The sequence below is a fragment of the Camelus bactrianus genome, chromosome 2 (genome assembly GCF_048773025.1).
Source record: "Camelus bactrianus isolate YW-2024 breed Bactrian camel chromosome 2, ASM4877302v1, whole genome shotgun sequence".
Taxonomy (NCBI): Eukaryota; Metazoa; Chordata; class Mammalia; order Artiodactyla; family Camelidae; genus Camelus; species Camelus bactrianus.
This window is the reverse complement of record NC_133540.1, coordinates 110,393,545-110,413,154: the sequence shown is the minus strand read 5'-3', so window position 1 is coordinate 110,413,154 and position 19,610 is coordinate 110,393,545. Positions and strand designations below refer to the sequence as shown.

General features: G+C 41.9%; 2 protein-coding genes across 4 annotated transcripts in view; both read right to left on the bottom strand.

Annotated features, from left to right (window-relative positions):
• ARAP2 (ArfGAP with RhoGAP domain, ankyrin repeat and PH domain 2) overlaps positions 1-1,919 on the bottom strand; it is a 149,357-nt gene extending 147,438 nt beyond the window's left edge. For all 3 annotated transcript variants that reach the window (XM_010962699.3, XM_010962700.3, XM_045522396.2), the window contains exon 1: positions 886-1,919. In XM_010962699.3, the coding sequence (XP_010961001.2) occupies positions 886-1,781 (896 nt within the window). In that variant the 5' untranslated portion in view covers positions 1,782-1,919. The remainder of the gene's footprint in view (positions 1-885) is intronic.
• Positions 1,787-17,395, bottom strand: LOC141573310 (uncharacterized). The gene is made up of 3 exons (XM_074352906.1): positions 17,278-17,395; positions 15,719-16,568; positions 1,787-1,925 (listed from the first exon to the last, which is right to left on the bottom strand). The coding sequence occupies exons 1-2, from the start codon at positions 17,393-17,395 to the stop codon at positions 15,736-15,738; spliced, it is 951 nt and encodes a 316-aa protein (XP_074209007.1). The 3' UTR covers positions 1,787-1,925; positions 15,719-15,735.
• Positions 17,396-19,610: the final 2,215 nt, after the last annotated feature.

Below are 19,610 nucleotides of genomic sequence, written 5' to 3'. Positions count from 1 at the left end.
TACAAGGGTGAGGGGGAAACTTGCAGAAATGCCAGTCTAGAGCCCGGGCAGGAATCTGTACTTGAATTTAGTGCCACAGCAGTAACGGTCAAACTTAAACCACTTCATGACTTCCAGCAGACAGACAAGTGTCAGCTTTCAGTGGGGAAAAAAAAATCCCCACAACCCTGGAGAAAACCACATGTTAGGTGTAACCTTGAGAAATGGCTGAAAGCTCTCTGTGCTGTAAGGCAGCTCCTCTCAGACTCCACAGTTACCTTTGGGTACCAGTGACGCTACCCGCTGGTAGGGCCCCTCTTTAGAGTCCCAGTCTCCCGTGGATCTGGCTTCACACTGTTCAGCGGTAGCTTTTCACACGTCCTCTACACTACACTCCAAGTCCCTTGACACCTCTCTACCGCCTTGGTGCCGAGCACAGTGGCCAGTACCGAGCAGGTGCTCACTAGCTGTGTGCTGAATTATTAATTCATGCCAGGCATTGTGTCTGGCAGTAGATGTAATCACTAGGAATGTGGCTCCTGCCAAAAGACAAAAAACCTAGTGGGGATTCAGAGTCCACAATTCAAATATAAGAAGTGCACTCATGGAAGTACAGAATACCAGGCATGGAGGAAGGTCTGGGGAAGGAATATCCAGGTAGAATGAGGGAAAAGGAACTCCCTCAGTTAAACAGGAGAGTCCCAGGCAGTTATAAGTTGGAAACAGATGCCGGGAAGTGGTGTACAGAGAGACGGCATGACAAAAAAAAGCTTTAGAAGAAAGACAAGGTTGGTTGAATAGGCACATGAATATGTCAAATTTAGAAGAGAACAGTGAAAATAAAATTGTTAAAAATAACTAAATTCCCCCAATTAAATATATATGGCCCACGGTAAAAATCCTTACCTCCCTGAAATTCCTTTTGTTGATCCTGGAATCTCTGGTACAGGCCGATGTCTTAGCATAAACGATCGAGATGGTCTTGAAACCAGCTTGCTACGACTTCTCATAGGTGTCAGGGCTGGTGAGGATGGAACATACAACTCATTGACAACCATTTCTCCTTGAAACTGAAAGAATGGGGATGGTGGTGGTCTGTCTAATACACCATTCGTCCCATTTCCAGCATTTGCGTCTGATACTGAGCAGCCAGGGGCAGAAATGAGTTCAGGGTCCGCATTAGGAAGCCTGCTCACATTCTCTGAGCTCAAATCAACTTTTTCTGTTTGTTCTTCTTCAGTTGTACAGTCTAGAGTCCCTTTTGCAATCAAAGATTCTATTTTAGTAATTTTGCTACCAAATAAAGAATCTGAATTCAGGTGTGGTTCTTCTTCTGGAATGGGGAAGTTGTGTTTAGGAAGAGTCAGCTTATCCTCTGATTTAAGAGGCTGGCTATTTCCCACACTAGCCTCATCTGGATCAAGAGTGTTTGTAACAGTCTCCAACTGCACTGGGCTAGGTGTCTGAACACTAGGGGAATCTGAAAGCTCTATGCAGGTGTTCTGATCAGAAGATGGAGCAGGGTGGTCCTTTGGAGTCTCATCATTCTTCTTTGTTTTATGGACATTTGCATATACTGGGATATCTTGCATTTTTGACAAGACTATCTGTAACTGTTTAAGTATCCGCCTCCGGTGTCCCGTGGGTGATATGCCAACTTTGAGCAGCACGCTGTCATTTATCGCCGCACAGTCCTTCACGTTGTTGAAGCCAAATTCGCGGAAGCGCAAGAGGTATTGCTCCAAATTGATGCTCATGAGGAAATCTTTGATATCGACATTTACTTCACTGACTGAGGACATAATGGTGGCTTCATTACTAAGCAGAGTTAAAAGAGGCAGTGCAATGAAACACACACAGGAGGATGCACGTCTGTACTGGCTTTTCCTCTATCGCTTATCTCAAAATGTTCTTTTCTCCTCAGTGAATGCTTTATGTGCTTGAGCCTGGAAAAAAAAGAAAAGCAATGTCTTAGGACTTTTGGTTATTAAAACTGGTTTTATATGATAAATGTTCTCTGAAGAAACACAATAGAAATGAGGATGATTCCTTGCGCTCACTGAGCGTTTGGAATCTTTGTGCGTTACTTTGCTCAGTCAGTGCCTGGCTAGCAGGGGAAGGAGCGGGACAGAAAGGCTGTGATTTTCAAAAAGGTGAAAAATAATTCTCAAATGTAAAATGAGCAAGTGTCAAAAAAATGTATTCATGATTAATGAAGGAACCAGTAATGTGGTAAGGCTACTTTCAAGAGCATCTGTGCAACAGGCTTATACAGTCCATTATAAAAGGTTTTGTGTGTGTGTGTGTGTGTGTGTCAGAATAAGACAGATAGGTTAGATTTAAAACAACAACAACAAAAAAAACTGGTTAGGGTCCTACAGGGCAATAAAACCATAACCTTTGGGGATATCTTTCTACTGGACAAAAATTTATAAGCTAACAGGGCACTTCCCCATTCTGGGCTCTAACCAAATGGTAAACAGAAAGCGGAGCGCAAGACTTAGAGTTAAATACCCCATTGGTGAGCCTTAAACCACAGCCCCGACAAGGCACTGAAAGAACACACTGTACATTCTTTCTGACTTGCAAATTTTAGATAATTCTTCTTAACAGTACCTAGAACTAGATATGAATAACTCACCTCTTTACACCACTTTCTTCAGAGACTCTCTCAAAAAGCAGTTAGAACATATTTCTTAGGTCAATAACTTTCATTTCAAAAATGCAGCAGCATTACATGCGCAGTATCATTACATAAGAAAAGACTAGTTAACTAACTATACATTAGGTAACAGGAAGTAAGTGAATATGAAAGTAAAAGGAAAAAGTTTAAAGGTCACATTGTCTTTACACACAGCAGATTCACATAGGTTTATTTTTCTCACAAACAACATCATTCAAGTATTTTAAAAGTTGATGTACCACGGTGCTGTTTACATGGCTGTGTTCAGTCTGTGAAAATGAACAACGTGTGCAAAAATCTGTATGTTATGCGTCAAGAAAAAGAAAAAAGTAGAGAACGTGCATAAGGACCATGCACTGAAGTAATAAAATGAGACATACCCAAACAAGGTATATTTATCTGAACAAGCACTGATGCAACATTTCTGGAAATCACATCTCAGAGTAGATCTTGGAAAGATACAACTCAGGGTCTCCCTGTGTTACACGCCACCCGCCCTGAAGCTCTTGCCTGCACTATTCAAAAACATCTGCCAACACTGACAAGCAAGTGTGTGAAAAAGGGGAAAAGATCGTATTCAAGGCAGCACTGCAGAAGCAAAGTACGAGCAAGAGATGAAAGACAGGAAATGCTTTTGTCAGTAAGGTATCCCTCCGTCATTCAAAATCACAAAATGTCAGGGGAAAAAAAAGGAGAAAGTTAAACCTCAACACCACATACAACTAATTCTCAGATATACTATTCTTGTTCTACATAATTATTTTGTAAAAAAAAAAAAAAGAAAGAAAGAAAGAACGAAAGAAAGAAAGAAAAAACCCTCATTATCTAATTTTTTTGCACATCACAAAATGAAAATGATTATTGCCAGATTGGCTGGAACTCTGATTTTGGACTTCTCAGCCTCCAGAATCATGAGAAAATCTTGAACTAATGCTTTTCTCCTTCCTCCCTGCCTTTGCCACAGCTCAGACCCTCATTACATCTCCTGCCTGAATTACTGCAGCCACCTCTGAACAAATCCATTAGCCCAGTCTCCATGTACTACCGGACAACTGAAAATCCAAATTTGGCCTGTCACTCCACATCCTGAACAAGACAGTCCAAGCTCCTCATGGTGAACCCCCGCAGTCTGGTCCCAGTTCACCAATAAAAACTAGAGCAGCTACTATTAATGTAAATGGCAATAATGCACCAGATTCCACGCCTCATACGTATTTCCTGCAGCACAGTGTTCCCATGTACTGACTTCAGGCTCAGGTTTAACCTGTGCCACAACATTGACTTTAGCTCCTTTTGTTAATTAGCATTTATTTCCCCAGACAACAAACTGTTAAATATTTTGCATATGCTGTATCTGCTGGCAAATCTACACATTTTGCAAAATCCTATTCACTATTTAAAATTATGAATAGGCAGGTATGACTTCTCTGAAGGCTTCCTATCAAACCCTTGAAGCAGAATGGATCACTGCTTTCTCCAAATACATCTAAAGCTAGGATTCTAGAAATCTGCAAAGGGCATGGGACATGTTGACAAGATAGGAGATCGGCCAGTAGGGACGGTAGAAGAGGTTGAGAGGCCCATTCTGTTCATTTTTTTTGGTGTGTGTGTGCCTGTGTGAGCCTTTGTGTTTTAACACAGAAGCCCTTTCCTTCCGTTACACATAAACCTCCAGAGCGGCTGACTCAAGGATGGATATACCAAATGTTCTGACCAAGCCACCTCTTTCCACTGTCAGTGAACATGCTAATGAACCAGATTCCTTCTCATGGCCCAGAAAGGCTCCCTCCCACGGGCCCTACAATGCTCTCTGCGCTTTCATGTTGGCTCCATCTCCAGACTTTTTAACCATCTGACTGTCCATGAGTGTTCACAGATCCACTTCCTTAGAGGCTTCTGGCCCCAAGTCCATCATCAGACGCGAAGAGATTGGGATGCCCAACTCTATACAAGTCTACCAGGTGCAAACTCAACATGAAATCGAAGCCTCCACGTTCTGACCTCCACTTGGGCACCTGGTGCACACGCCGTGCTCTAGGTTAGTGGCTCTCTGGGCACCGGTCAGTGGTCGGACTGTTCAGCAGCAGCTGCTGAGAGCAGATGCAGGAATCTGCTTTTGTAACGTACTCCAAAGAAGACTGGGATATGCAACAAAATTCAGTAATTACAGTTGTAAATTCCTCACACTCCCCACAGATGCTTTATGCCATCCCACCTCAGCCTAAGGCCACCGCTCTCCGCCCTCAGGAGGGATGTGCTTCCCAACACAGCGCCCACGAGCCTGGAGTCAGACTCAGACCCTACGTCCTCCACTTTCCAGCAGGGCGAACCCCAGCACACGTCCATGTGTCTGTTTCCCTACCCACAAAACGGAAACGCTCACAGGTACCTCAGTGCTGGTGAAGATTCACCGAGATAATCCATCCTAAGTGTTAAAATGGTGCTTAGTCCGTGGTGAAGGCTTAGGATATGTTCATTTCCATCATTATAATTATTTATTTTCATCACTAAGTCATTATCTTCCCACAACTGCAATCTTTCCCAGTCTTGACGCCTAACTCAAATGCTGTTTCCCTTACAAGCTCCCTACAGGACAAGAAATAAACTCTCTTCTCTGCATTCCTACAGCATTTAATCACAGTCCACTCATTCCAGAGTCACCTACAGAAGTGGGACAGCGCAACTTAAAGCTGAGATTTTGAAGCCAACAACATGGGTCAAATCCCAGGATGTAACCTTTCTGTGCCTCAGTTTCCTCATCAGGAAAGCAGGAGTGATAACAGTACCTACCTCACAGGACTGTTGTAACACATTTAGAGCACCAACTGCACACAACAAATGTTAAATAAATATCTGCCATTATAATTATTTCGATTATCCCACAATAAAATAATAAATCTGCCAAGATGATGACCAGCCCACATAAGCTGCCCAATTACTGCCAGTCAACTTACTCGTTTGGAAACATCATATGTGACGTATATGCAGTGCATGTTTAGAGAAGGAACAAACAGCCGGCCTGGCAGACGTGAATGCGCATCCGCCTGTGCTATCCTGACCCATTTCTAAGAGAAAGTAAAAGTAGAAGGGAAGAAGCATTCGGGAGCACCTGCTACCTGCCTGGTTTTCAATATCACTTAATAACCATAGTCTTATTATCTTATGGAGCTCTACCTTGAAAGCACCACCAGCTGCTTCTCACCACCTCTCCTGCTCACATCCAAGTCCAGGCCACCGTCTCATCTATTTCAGATCTCTGTAACAGCCTCTTGCCTGATATTCTTGCTTCTGTCCTGGCCCGCTGCCCCCACAAGCAGTATATTTCCAATAGAGCAGCAAGAATGATTCATTTCATAACAGACGTCACACCACATCACTCCTTGCAACTTCTCAACCGCATTTTCCCCGGCTTTCCCCACCCCCATCACTCAGTCAGCACCAAGCTGGCCTGTCCACCTCATGACCTGACCTCCCACACTTCCATCTCCTTCGTCAATATACCCGTGGCTAACAGCTCACTCCATCACTTAGTAGGTCTCTGCTCCAATGTGTCCTCTTCAGAGGGGCCTTCCCTCATGGTGCTATGCAGATAAGCATGCCTTGTGCCTCATTCCTCCCCACCCTCGCTTCCTCTGTCTTCATGGCATGGTACTACCTGGTATCTGTGAACTTTTACAAGAGGGCAGGGATCCTGTCTCCTGTTCACTGCTCTAGGCCTTGAGTTAGGACACTCTCGGGCATATAAAAGATGCTCAGTAAATGCTTGCTGAATGACTGGCACAAAAACAGACACATAGGTCAAAGGAACGGAATAGAGCGCCCAGAAGTAAACCCATGCACTATGGTCAATCTATGACAAAGGAGATAAGAATTTACAATGGAGAAAAGATATTTTCTTCTTTAATAAGAGGTGCTGGGAAAACTGGACAGCCACATGTAAATCAATGAAATGAGAACATTTTCCCACACCATTTACAAAAATAAGCTCAAAATAGAAGTAAGACCTAAACGTAAAACCAGAAACCATAAGATTCTTGAAAATAACATAAGCAGAACACTCTTTGACATAAACTGTAGCAGTATTTTTTTTGGATCTGTCTCCTAAAGTAAATGAAACAAAAGCAAAATTAAACAAACAGGACTACATTAAACTTAATTAACCTTTTGCACAGCAAAGAAAACCATCCGCAAAAAAAAAAAAACCTATTGAATGGGAGAAAATATTTGCAAATGATATGATCGATAAGGGATTAATAGTCAAAATATATAAATAGCTCATACATTCAATATCAAAAAGCCAATGACTCAGTCAAAAAATGAGTAGAAGACCTGAATAGGCATTTTACCAAAGAAGGCATACAGATGGCCAACAGGCACGTGAAAAGATGCTCAACATCGCTAATCATCAGAGAAATGCAAATTGAAACCACAATGAGACATCACCTCACACCTGTCAGAATGGCTATCATCAAAAAGAACCCAGATAACAAATGCTGGTGAAGATGTAGAGAAAAGGGAACCTGTGTGCACTGTTGGCAGGAATGTAAATTGGTGCAGTCACTGTAGAGAACAGTATGGAGGTTTCTCAAAAAAACTAAAAACAAAACTACCATATGATCCAGCAATTTCACTCCTGGGCATATATCCAGTAAAAATAAAAACACTAATTCAAAAAGATACAAGCCCCCAAATGTTCATAGCAGCATTATTCACAATAGCCAAGATATGGAAGCAACCTAAGTGTCCATTAACAAATGAACAGACAAAAAAATGTGATATACACTCAGCCATAAAAAAGAATGAAATTCTGCCATTTGCAGCAACATGGATGAAGCCAGAGGGTATCATGCTTAGTGAAATAAGTCAGGCAGAGAAAGAAAAATACTCTGTTATCACTTATATTAGGACTCTAAAAAATGAATATAACAAAACAGAAACAGACCCATGGATATAGAGAACAAACTAGTAGTTACCAATGGAGAGAGGGAAGGAAAGAGGGGCAAGACAGGGAAGGAGATTAAGAACTACAAACTCTTATGTATAAAATAAGCAGGAAGGATACAGTGTACCACACAGGCAAGTATAGCCTTTATTCTGTAATAACTTTAAATGGAATATAACCTATAAAATACTGAATCACTATATTGTACACCTGAAACTAATATAATATTGTAAGTCAACTTTAATTAAAAAAAAATACGAGTTGGGACAGCCTTCCTCCTCCTAATGCCTCAAGTTAAACAAAAAAACAAAAAAACACCCACCCTCCACCCATTACTAGCAGAACTCTGTCTTACTCACTAGTTGAACTAGGAAAGAAAACAACCGAAAACCTGGAGTCACTTCATTAAACCATAAGGTTATTAAGTATTCAGTGCAGGCAACTTCTGGAATTACCTTTGCTTGATTTTAATATCTTATGGGAGGGAAAAGTAGCATAGTACAATTGAACTCACTCGCCAGTCTAACCCATTTTTTTTTAAAGCACACCATTTTAAAATCAGAAACATAATAACCTTAGAGTTTTTAGAAACCTGCGAATGTGTCGAAATAATAGGCTTAACAATCACAGGATCACAGGACTGAAAGGAACCTTAGACAAGTATGTACCAAATAGAAAGAAGTTAGGCTGCACATGAGGAGTGAAACTTTTCAATGTTATCAGTACAAGTCTTACAGACTCTAACAAGGAAAATTTATTGTGTTCCAGAACAGGAGCCCCCCAACTGAGTGGATCTCCTAGGGGGAAACCCAGAAATGTGTGAGAAACTGCTTTTGCTTGTGGCACCATTATAACATCCTACAGTATCACCCAAAGTAGAAACCTCAGGTACAATTTTTATCCCTCCAAATCTCTACAACTAATCCGCTATCCCCATAGGACACCTGGCACCATAGGTGACTAAAAGAAGTGTCCTCGACTTCACGTTACTAATGTGGAGAAATAGCTAATCTCTTAAAAACTCAGAGAGCTCCATATAAATGACATGCCAAACCAGTTAGTTTAGGCTACAGGTCTTAGAGAATTCCACCTTTGCTTCAGTACAGAATAGTCACGAGAAATCGGTATCACTGTATTTGCATATCAAGCAAACTCGCTGTTAAACACCAAGATATTAACTCCACACATTCATGAAGACAAATAGTTTCACTTTACACCCCACAACCATGCAGAAGAGGAAGTGGTTTTGAGAAAACATGCTTGCTGTCATAATAGCCCATCCCATAGGGTAGAGCAGACTACCGAAGGTCAGAGGTCAAGAACCCTACTGCCCCAGAATGGGGTGAAATTGGTAATTTAGCACCTCTCTCCTCTACCATCAGTCACCTACCTTAGCTTGTGGCAACACTCCCCCCATCAAACCCCACACAGGAAGCCCAGTTCCCTCAACCTGGCCATCTCCCAGAGCCACAGTCACCCACAGGCTCTGCCCTCCTCTCCCTCATGCCCTCTACCTTGGCCACTCTCTCTCCCACCCATCAAAACACATCCGTCCTTTCTTATGCACCCTCAGACTTATATTGCTAATAGTAATAGCCTATATTTGCAAAGTGTTCACAAACCATCTGTGTAGGATCTCATTTAATCCTCACAGCTGTCTTGGGAGGGAAGCAAGCCCCATGCCCAAAGTCACACAGCAGATAAACAGTGGATAAATTCCGTAATTCTAAGAGTAGGACTCCGCAGTTGGTGCTGTTAACTGTGACGCCTCCTACTAGCTACCCAACTGATTTAACAGTAGAAGGGCATCAAGGGTCTCACACTCTCCCTCTCATTTGACTGCCGAGCTGGGCACAAGCACTTAGAGTCACTAGGGAAATGCTGCTTAAGTATCCTGTGCCTTGCCAACTAGAGTCTACAAACCTTTTCAGTCTGTGAGTCTATGTGTCCATGCATGTGGGTAAATTCGGAAGCCTACAGTCATTTACATTTATTTGCTTGAGATTTAAGAGCCAATGATAAATTAAAGGAGAACATTAGTGAAATTCCTGTATAAAGAATGGTAATACAGAATTTAGTTTCTTAAAACAACTGATATACTACAACAGTATGAAACCAGAGTCATATATGATGAAAGTATTTATTGCCCACCAGAGCAGTCAATGGTGATGGTTTAAAGCAAAGAAACAAACAAAAACACAGCTTGATTAGAATAGATGGTATTGATGTATTGCTTCAAAAGGTACTTGATCATGGTCTTAAAGGTTTAAGTTTAAATGTGACACAAAAGGAAACAGAGTAACAGCAACCCAAATGTTCATTGATGAATGAAGGGATTAAAAAAGGTAATATATTCACAAAACTGACTACCATGCAGCCTTCAAAAGGAAGGACTTACTGTAATATGCTGCAACAGGGATGAACCTTGAGGACATTATGCTAAATGAAATGAGCCACTCACAAAAGAGCAAATACTGTCTGACTCTGCTTATATGAGCTATCTAAAGTCATCAAATTCACAGAAATAGAACATAGGATGATGGTTGTGAGGGGCAGGGGACAGGGAATAGAGGGACAGGGGACAGTTATTTAACCGGTACAGAATTTCATTTCTGCAAGATGAAAAAGTTCTGGAGATCTGTTTCACAACAATGTAAATACACTCAACACCACCGAACTGTACACTTAAAAATAGTAAAGACAGCAAGTTTATGCTATGTGCATTTTTCCTGCACTAAGGAGGAGACAGGATAGACTAGAAGATTTGGGCTGGCTTCTAGGCTTTTATTAGAACTGAATTCCTGTATATACCTGAACTTTTTCTTTCCTTGAGGGGCCAATTCTAGTCCTACAGATGTCTACCACCACATCCCTGAGTCTCCCCCTCTTCCACACCTCATTACTTCCTACCCAGGCAGCAGTACACAAAGCACAGTGCTCTAGAGCCAGGCTGCCTGAATTCCAACCCATCCTTTCCCACCTGTTCACTGTGTACCTGATGTTAACTTCCCTGAAGCTCAGTTTCCAACTCTGTAAAATGAGGATAACATATCTGATAAGATTTCTGTTCGAATTAAACAAGTAAAATATATAAGGTATTTAGAATGCCTACCTCACAGGACTGTTTGGAGGATGAAATGAATAAATATGCATGTACCTGACATGAACTGAAGTGTAAAAAAACACTTGCTGATTATTAATTCGTCTGCTGCATACCATGTTGTACTTGGTCCCATTCATACTGTATTACTGCACTTGGTGTGACTGGCATTCTCCTGACTGCCTAATAAAGTTACATTCCTTTAAACAGGCGATGTAAATTATTCTTCTCATAAACCTACAAAGCACCAAACGCAGCAGTAAACATAGTTTTAGCAGCTTAGTAAAATTTAGATGTGGTTAGAGTAGCAAGAATGATTTTTTACCTGAAGACTTTAGACCTGGGACACAGCACAGTGAGTACCAGTCATCCCAGCTTTGCTGTATTGTACCTGCATAAACCTGGGAGAATTCTTTCATTTTTCTGAGCTGCACCACTGCCATCTGTAAGCAGTGATGGCAAGAATGCCTACCTCACAGGACTGTTTAGAAGATGAAATGAGTAAATATGCATAAAGATCTTAGTTCTTGGCAAGCAATAAGCATTTAATTAATGTCTGCTGGATGAAGAATAACTGAAGTTTGAGCTGAAAATAGACAGGCTCTGGGCAAAAGCATTCCACCCCTCGGATCAAGGAGAGAAGATCATTCTAAGTTATGTTTTGATTATTTTACTTGCTGTGCAATCTGAAAAACACAACTCTTTCAAAATCTAGAACTTGCTATCCATCTCCAGGTCCAGTGAAGGCCAGTAGTGATCATTCCTTTACTTATTATGAGAAGTTATTACTAGTGTTACAGCTGGGTTAGGTGTCTTGGATGACACCCCAACAGTTATGTGGCTTGAAAAATCGCCTTAGCTTCAGTTAGTCTTTTCTCTTTCAAACTGTCCATCCAGATTTTAAGTTAAGTGGCTAATGTTTGGGACTCATTTTCAGTTCTAATTCAGAGACCTTTCAAGTGGAGCCATAATTCTTGGGCAACCAGAGAAAGATTCCATCTTCCCGGATTCCTACAAGAGCAGGAGTGGGGATAATGAAATGGCATCACAAGCCACAGCCTGCATCACCATGGGGGACTCCTGCTGGGGAGCCCCTAAAACCTGGGCGGCTGCTTCTGCTCCCTCCCTCTGGGCCAGCTCCCTCCTAGTCCTCCCCACCATTTAGCCACATCTGTATTCTGACAGCTGAAAAGAAAACCAGGCCCTTTAGAATTCTTGATACAATAGAATTCTGTTCCATTTCATGCTACACTGAACAGTTTTAATGTTTAATTGACTGAGGTCAAAATTAGCACGATACTACACTTCAACAATAAGATTTTAAAATGTACACTTATGATATGTGCATTTATATATATCTATCGATTTTAAATTTTTAATACAAATGTATACTCCACTATTTCTTTGACTTTGAGCCACATTTTTAGACTGACAACCAGATGTTTCAAAATAGCCCACTGTGAATGGTTTCCTCTCTCTGCACTTATAAATAGCACCCTGACCTCTTTTCCAACTGAATTTGAGGGCTTATTCCTATTGGTTCTGTAATCATTAAAGTCTCCTTTCCTTAGATGGAGGGTATCTCAGCAAATGTCTCCCAACTTATTGACTCATTTATTTACATTTATTCATTCAGTAAATATTTAAGGAACACTAACTACTCTCCCCACGATAACACTGAGAAATATTTGCAAGTCAAGATAACACCTATTATCTTATTTGAGAACAGTGCTAAGTGCTATAAAGAAAGTGAACACACAATGTCCTCTGAGTTTAAAATCTAAAGGGGCAGGTTAGACATGACTGTAAGCAAGGGACAATGACATGCATATGGTCAGTTCTTCACTAGTCAGTAAGTGTCAATAAAGAGGAATACCAAAGCTGGAAGACTCAAATGTACCCAATAAAAGCACTGAAAGAGTAATGATGAGACAAACCAAGTTTTGTGACCTTGACTTTCACATAATTCACACTTGAAGTACTGTTTTACACTTACTCACATAGAGAAGTAGCACCATCATCTTTCATGAGTGCCAAGGAACTCTTAAGTATCTCAAATCAACTCCATGAATATAAGTGAAACATGCAGAAATTGAGACCTCTGAGGATGGAGAGAGCGGTGAAGGAGTGTGGAGGGGAGTTTCACGATGTATAGGAAAGAATGCAGCAAGCACTGACAGCTGCACCTAAAGTCGAAGGAATGCCACTCAGGGGGCAACGAGGGAGAAGACGTCTCCAGGCAATCAAGGAGATGAGAAGAGCTGGGATGGACCTCGGGCTCGATGGGTAACAAAAGGTGATCACAAAAAAGGAAGCTGGAATTGGCTATGGAGGGGCCAGGCTAAGGATTCTGAACTTAAGATACTCTCATCAGATGCTATGCAAGTGTCTTAGCAACTACTCTCACCATGACCACCCCCAGGAGCCCATCACCCGATAAACAGCATGGAGACAGGGAGATCACATTTCTCTTGTACTTTCCCCTGATCACCTCTCCAACTCCAAACTGATTGAACCATTCTGTCCTCTTCCTAAAGCTACGTGATGGAACCAGAAGTCTTTTTTGTTTTTGCATTCTACTTTGTGAGAACCATGTGGGAAGACACACAGTCTTCTGAGTCCTTCCCTGAGTATCCCCTCAGCGCCCAGCCCCCTTGTGCACAAATGATATGAGGCAGAAAAATAATTCTCCCCACTCTTCACTAGTAGTTGTTACCCTGAAGTTGCTCAAAATGACTACTCCACCCTAGTCAGGGCTCCTCTGTTCCCTCCATAGGCTGGGTAAGGAAGTAAGTTATGCTGAGTCGAAACTTCAACAAAATTTCACAGGTCAAATTTCTAACTAGCAAGGATCATATAAAGAAAGTACCATCAACTATTATCTCAATTAAGGAAATAAGTAGGCAAAATGGTGCCACTACAATATGAATTTAGTCTGACTTATAATACTTCAACTTAAAATGATAAACTACAGTGGTCCAGGCCTTCACAGAAAAGATTAAGAAGACATCTTATAGCCTCTAATCTCTCATCAGTCACATTTGGTCTAAGCTAAGAATTATTTCCAATATTAAGAAGAAGTTCTTAACTTAATTTTACAGAAAACTCCAGAAATCCCTCATTTTAGAAAGTACAAAGATTGGACTCAATGAGTCAACAAGTGAAGGGGGGAAAAACTTGTTAAAAGAACCACTTGTTAAAAGCAATGGCTGTCATTTAGAGGTAGCATTTTTATATTATCTTTCACCAGCCTTTCTCAAAGTTGCAAGGAGGTGGGGTAGAAAGTAACAAAACAAAAAGAAATAACTTCTTGAATACCATGAAGTTTATAACTCAGAGTCCTAAGAGAATTTTAAAATTTTTACAGTCTTATGACACTAATGTTAAGAGTTTCCAAGAACATTGCAATTCTTTATAATCTGAGCCCTATACTTAACCACAGTAACTAAGTAGTTGAATTGTAAAGTACTCATTGAGTATCTATGAGCCTCACACTGCTAGAAACTTGTAGTGAAATTAGATGATTAAGAATTTGTATTAAAAAAAAAGAATTTGTTTTTAGAAGCAGACTCACAGATACAGAGAACTAGTGGTTACCAGTGGGAAGGGGGAAGGGGCAGTATATCGGTAAGGGGTGTGAAAAGACTCGTGGGATTATATGAAATCAAATGTGTGAAACTTTTGAAAATTGTAAACCACTAGAATTTAATAAATCTTTCATTCAATCAATTTTTTTCATATTCAAAAGACACAGGAAAAATGAAAAAATATATATATGCTTGTTTTTAAATGTACCCTCACCTTCCCCTTCCATGGACAATCCATATAAAATCTGACAGGCTTCCAGAGGAAGGAAAAACTACAAACACATGCACGCCCACATAAATAAGTTTTAACAAGTCATTTGACTTTCCCTCTAGGTACATTTCCATTTAAATAAATCTGACGGTACTGACAAGTCAAGTCTATATAAAACACCCTTGGTGTTAAGACCCACCTTGAGTGTTTATGTGTTAAATATATGTTTGAAAAGGAGCCAGGGAGATATTTCCACTTGAGGCTCTAGCCTAGTTCCATGACCCGTTTTACTTTTTCCTCTTTTTTTTAAACATTGCTAAATAGTGTAATGTCATGAGAATTTCCCCCTCAATATTTCTCTATAAGTGCATTAAAGTTACAACTAAGAGTTTAAAAGTATTTCTCTATTTTTCCCCCCTTGAAAAAGTTAGCTTCCTTTTTAAAACAGCCATAATTTCATCTTCCAATTACTTTCGGGCAATGTTCCATAAACTAGCGCTTAAGTGCGGGAGAAATCAATACTGAGCTTGTAAGTACAACACTATTATTGGTAATCACAATGACATCCGATTAAATGTACTCTTAAAAATAGCTTATTTTTCAATACATTTTTCTTAACTAAAAGGATATAAGCCTACTTCAAGGACAACCTTGCACAAAGAAAAATGTTGTTATCACCATACAAACGTTCAAAAGTCGAAAATGTCATTCCACACAAACTAGTTTCTAATTTCCCTCTAATTATCAAAGGTTATATAGTTCACAATATAATTTCACGATGCCTTCCCCCAAATCAAAATTACCCCAGATGGCCGCAAGGAGGTCAGGGAAACGTTTAAGAAAACAAGCCAGGATGAACTTACTTTACTTAATGAGATGGGTATCCTTTCTCCCTGGAGACCTGTCTCCAAAAGATCAATCTGGTAAACTCACTGTCGACAGGTCCAGGAGTATGAGGTTGGGTTCGGGCAGGCGGAGGCCAAATGATTGTAATTAAAGTTAATTAACAGGCCTGCCGTCTCAAAGTGTATAACGAGCAGGGTGCGGGGGAGCACAGAAACCCCAGCAAACTCATTATCACTACAGAATAAATAACTTGGTGCCTGAAACTCCCTAAAGGGCAGCTCCTTTTCCAGGAGGAGAGTCTAGTTGTCTACCCGGATTGTCACCCGCTAAGCCAAATCCCATTAGTAATTGGAGTTTTTGTATTACTTACCCCCTTCTGGTTTCCTTTTAGACGCCCACACGCGAGAGCGAAATCCAAGGGGCAGAAACCGGAGCCGAACACTTTGCGCGCTGGAAATGTACCCGGAAAGGTGCCGGAAAGCCCCGGCCCGGCCTCAGACGGTCCTCCCGCCCGGCCCCGCCGCCCAGCCCACCGCGGCCTCCGGGACTCGCCCCACGCGCGGGCAGCGGAGCTGGAGAGGCGCGGCAAGGCGTGCAGGGGATCCCGGGCGCCGGCGTCTCCCCTGGCCGGGCTCGCTCTGTCCTCACGCGTCCGTTCCAGGCGCGGGGCCTCTGCTGCCCGGTCCCCGCCGGCTGCCCGCACCGCGTCTGCTGCCAGGCGGCGGCCGCGCTGGCGGCGCTGTCACTCGGGCGGCGCGCCGCGGCCGCCGCACCTGGAGGCGGGGAGCGCGAGCCGGCGCGCAGCTCCGGAAGCGCCGCGCCCGCGACCCGCGCCCACCCCAGGTGCTCCCGCGCGGCGCCTCGGCCGCTTCCTCCCGGCCTGCGGGGGCGGGGAGAGGCGCCCGGCTCGGGGGCAGCGCCGCTCAGCTGCGGGGGCAGCCGGGCCGGCCGCCCTGGTTCCGCAGCATAGTTGGGCGGCTGACTCAGTCTGCCGCGACTCGGCCGCGCCTGGCACCCTCGCCACCTGGCGCACCTCGGCCCCGGGGCTCCCTGGCCGGCGGGGTTGGAGGAGCTGAGAGGGCGCGTCCCGAAGGCCTGAGCGGCGAGGGCATGGCCCTCCCGGGACCGAGATGCCCGTGACCCTTCCCCGACTCCCACTGGCCAGATGGTTGGTCGGTGCGCTCTGATTGGGGGGGGGGGGGTTGTCAAATGGGCGGAACCTCACCACCACTGATGATTAGTATTACTCTACTAAGTACTTTCCCTGTTACCTCAGCGTTTCCCAAACTTAAGACTCATCTAGGACGCTGGTTTTCCCAGGCTGCTTCTGCGTAAAGTTGCATTCAATGAACTCGGAAATCTATTTATCAAGCCCCGTGCTGATTAGGCTGAACCCATTATATCGAATCCTCCTTTATGTAGTCTCTTTGAAGAAGGGATTAATATTCGCACTTTCCAGTTGAGGAGTCCGTGGGGTACAGCAACTTGCCCAAGGGGACACAGCTTTAAGGGATGGAGGTGGTTTTCAATTTAGATCTTAACTCTCTCCCCTGAGCAATACAACCTCCTCACAGATTTTTTTAAATTCTCTTTTCTTGTCTCCGCCCCCACCCCGCCCCCACCCCTCGGAGAGGAGGGCTAACCCTGCTCTAGTCCTCTGGGCACCGGAGATTGTTAGATCTGGGAAAGACATCTCCTCTTGGACTTGCACCTTGACAGGTAACAGTAAGGCAGCAAGAAAATACGGGGATCCATAAAGAAAAGCCCTAGTGCGCCCCCATATACCTAAGTGTCCAGAAAACCGACTTGTTTGCAAGAGAATTCAAGGACCAACTCCTTATTTTTATTTTTTTAATTAACATCTTTTTACCGACTGTATTTGGAATTCTCTCCCTTGAAAGATGAAACGTCCTTATCTTTCCCCAGTACCTGTTGATAGAAGTAAAGCAATTAGGGAAACTGCTGAGCTTATTATGAAAATGAGGTAATTGGTGAAGTCCAGAGTGTGGGAGGCTTCCCAGGATCCCAGGCCCTTGGGAGGTATCATCTTCACCAAAAAACCTGCCTGTGAAAAAGCACCCTCCAGCCCCGGGCAGACTCTGTGACAGCTGTGGCTGGCACTCTCCAGAGACACCAAATTTCCAGTTTCTTTTGAGCTAAATACTTTATAGCAAGCCCTGTTTCCACCAGGAAAGTTTTCTTGATATTTCCCGGACCTCAAGAATGATCTTTTCTTTGGATTCCTGTAGAATTGTATTTATGTGGCTCTTTCTTGGTTTCATATTAAGCCCATACTCTTTGTGGGGGTTTTTTTTCCCCTCTCCCTCAGAGTTCTCACATACTTGTCATTTATTTTTATCTTTGTAAGCCATCTTAAATCCTTTTCTGAACAAGGTGGGTTATAAATAAACAAAAAATTCTTACATCAGTTATGGTCTGCCTCAGAACGCCAAGCATTGTTACTTGAACACTAAGTCCTCAAGTTACTTCTCTTGGTAGATGTTATAAAATAATTGGGCTTTGTGCCTCTTTGCAACAATATCTTAGTTCATTGATTATTATTCATTTATTGTTTAAAAGTGTATTGAAAATTTATTTTTTGATAGTTTGAAAATACAGTGGTTAGCAAATACAATACAACCCCAGAATTTTCAGTCTTCTCTGAGGGGAAATAATGTTAAGAGCTGTAAGACATACCGATGATTTAATAAAATAGCTCTGAGAAACAAAAGAAAAACAATGCTCCCTCATTGAAACTATACATTGGTTATAAAATGTATTCCGGTTTTAAGTACCTTAACATATGAAGGAAAATAAAAGATTCTGAGGAAATATGGCAAAGACTACCTTTTATTAATTGTTCATTAATCATACCAAGTTCTAGCCAAACACCTAACATGTATTATATGTTGTATATATACAGCAACTCTGAGGTGGAATTTTTTTCCCCAATTTTATAAACATAGGCTTAACTGAGACTAAAAGAGATTAAGTTGCAAATAGTGGATAAATTGAACACATCTTGGCTGTATTCATAGGCTACACATTATTTAGCATCACTCAGAGTGAGGCATTCAGGGAGAAAAGTAGACAGGAAAAATAGTTTTAAGAATTGACGTATGAAAATCTGTTTACTGCCAAGTCTATTAAAGTATGCATTCCCAGTTATTTTCCATATATGATTTACTCCAAATATATATTTAGATTTATTCCAAAATGACCCACTCCCACCCCATTTCCTCCATTTTTTTGTAGGAGAGCAGAGATAGCTCTGTCCCTGCCAGACTTAACGTTTGCTCCTCCCATCTCTCCTACCCAGAATGCACTCTGCTTATGGACCATGCAATTTGAGAGTGAAAGCCATCCTTCCCTCCTCCTCCCCTCCCTCCTTTGCCTCCTTCCCCTTTTCCTTACATCATCCAGGCTAACACCCATAAAGAATTTGTGTGCCAGTTGCTATTCCCAGCACTTTACTTGCGAAAGCTCATTTAATTATCTCAACAGCTCCTTGAACAGAAAGTGTTATTATCCCCACTAGAAGAAACTTAAAGAGGTTAATTAATTTATACCAGATATTCCATAAGGCAGAGAGAATTCCAACCCAGTCTTCTCCAGGACCCATCCTCTGCAGTTTGACTATTAGGGAAAGCTCACAGTGCTGGAATTGCAAAGGCCTGTGCTCAAAATGAATGATCAGTGTAAGCCGTGGCATTTTGAACAAAGTCGTTAACTTATCTGAGCCTCAATTTCCCCCATCTGTAAACAAGGAATAGTAATACCTATGAGCATTTAATGTAATTACATGTCTAAGACACTCAGAAAATAGTAGTCTCTTATTACATTTAATTCTATTCTCTTTTCTCTAATTATTGTTCAAAACTAGGTTCAAATCACATCTCCCTCTCAAGCCTTTCCAAATCTTTCGTAACCTGGGTTATCTATACAACAGAATTTAAGGTACTCTCTCCATTTTTCTATAAAGGAAAACCCAGTATTACCTTTACCAAACATAAAATTTTAGGGATGCAGATAAAATAGGCATATGTCTACTAATAATATTTAATTCATCATTTTAGATAAACAGATACTCAGAAAAGTAAACTCATTTATTAATATATAAATACTTCCTTTTCCACTCATATTTTAAAAATAATTTTATTCAAATTTTAACATGCAAGTTTGACATCAATGAGTTCATCACTAGAGCCGCATTTTGAATCATCAATGTTTGGTTTGGTTTGGTTTTCAGAGCATATTATTTT

Excerpts from the sequence above, each read along its gene's own strand:
- LOC141573310 (XM_074352906.1), bottom strand. The coding sequence starts at position 17,395 with ATGATACCTCCCAAGGGCCTGGGATCCTGGGAAGCCTCCCACACTCTG. Across the intron at positions 16,569-17,277 it reads TGCTTTACTTCTATCAACAG|GTTCCGCCCATTTGACAACC; the intron begins GTACTGGGGAAA and ends AGTGGTGGTGAG.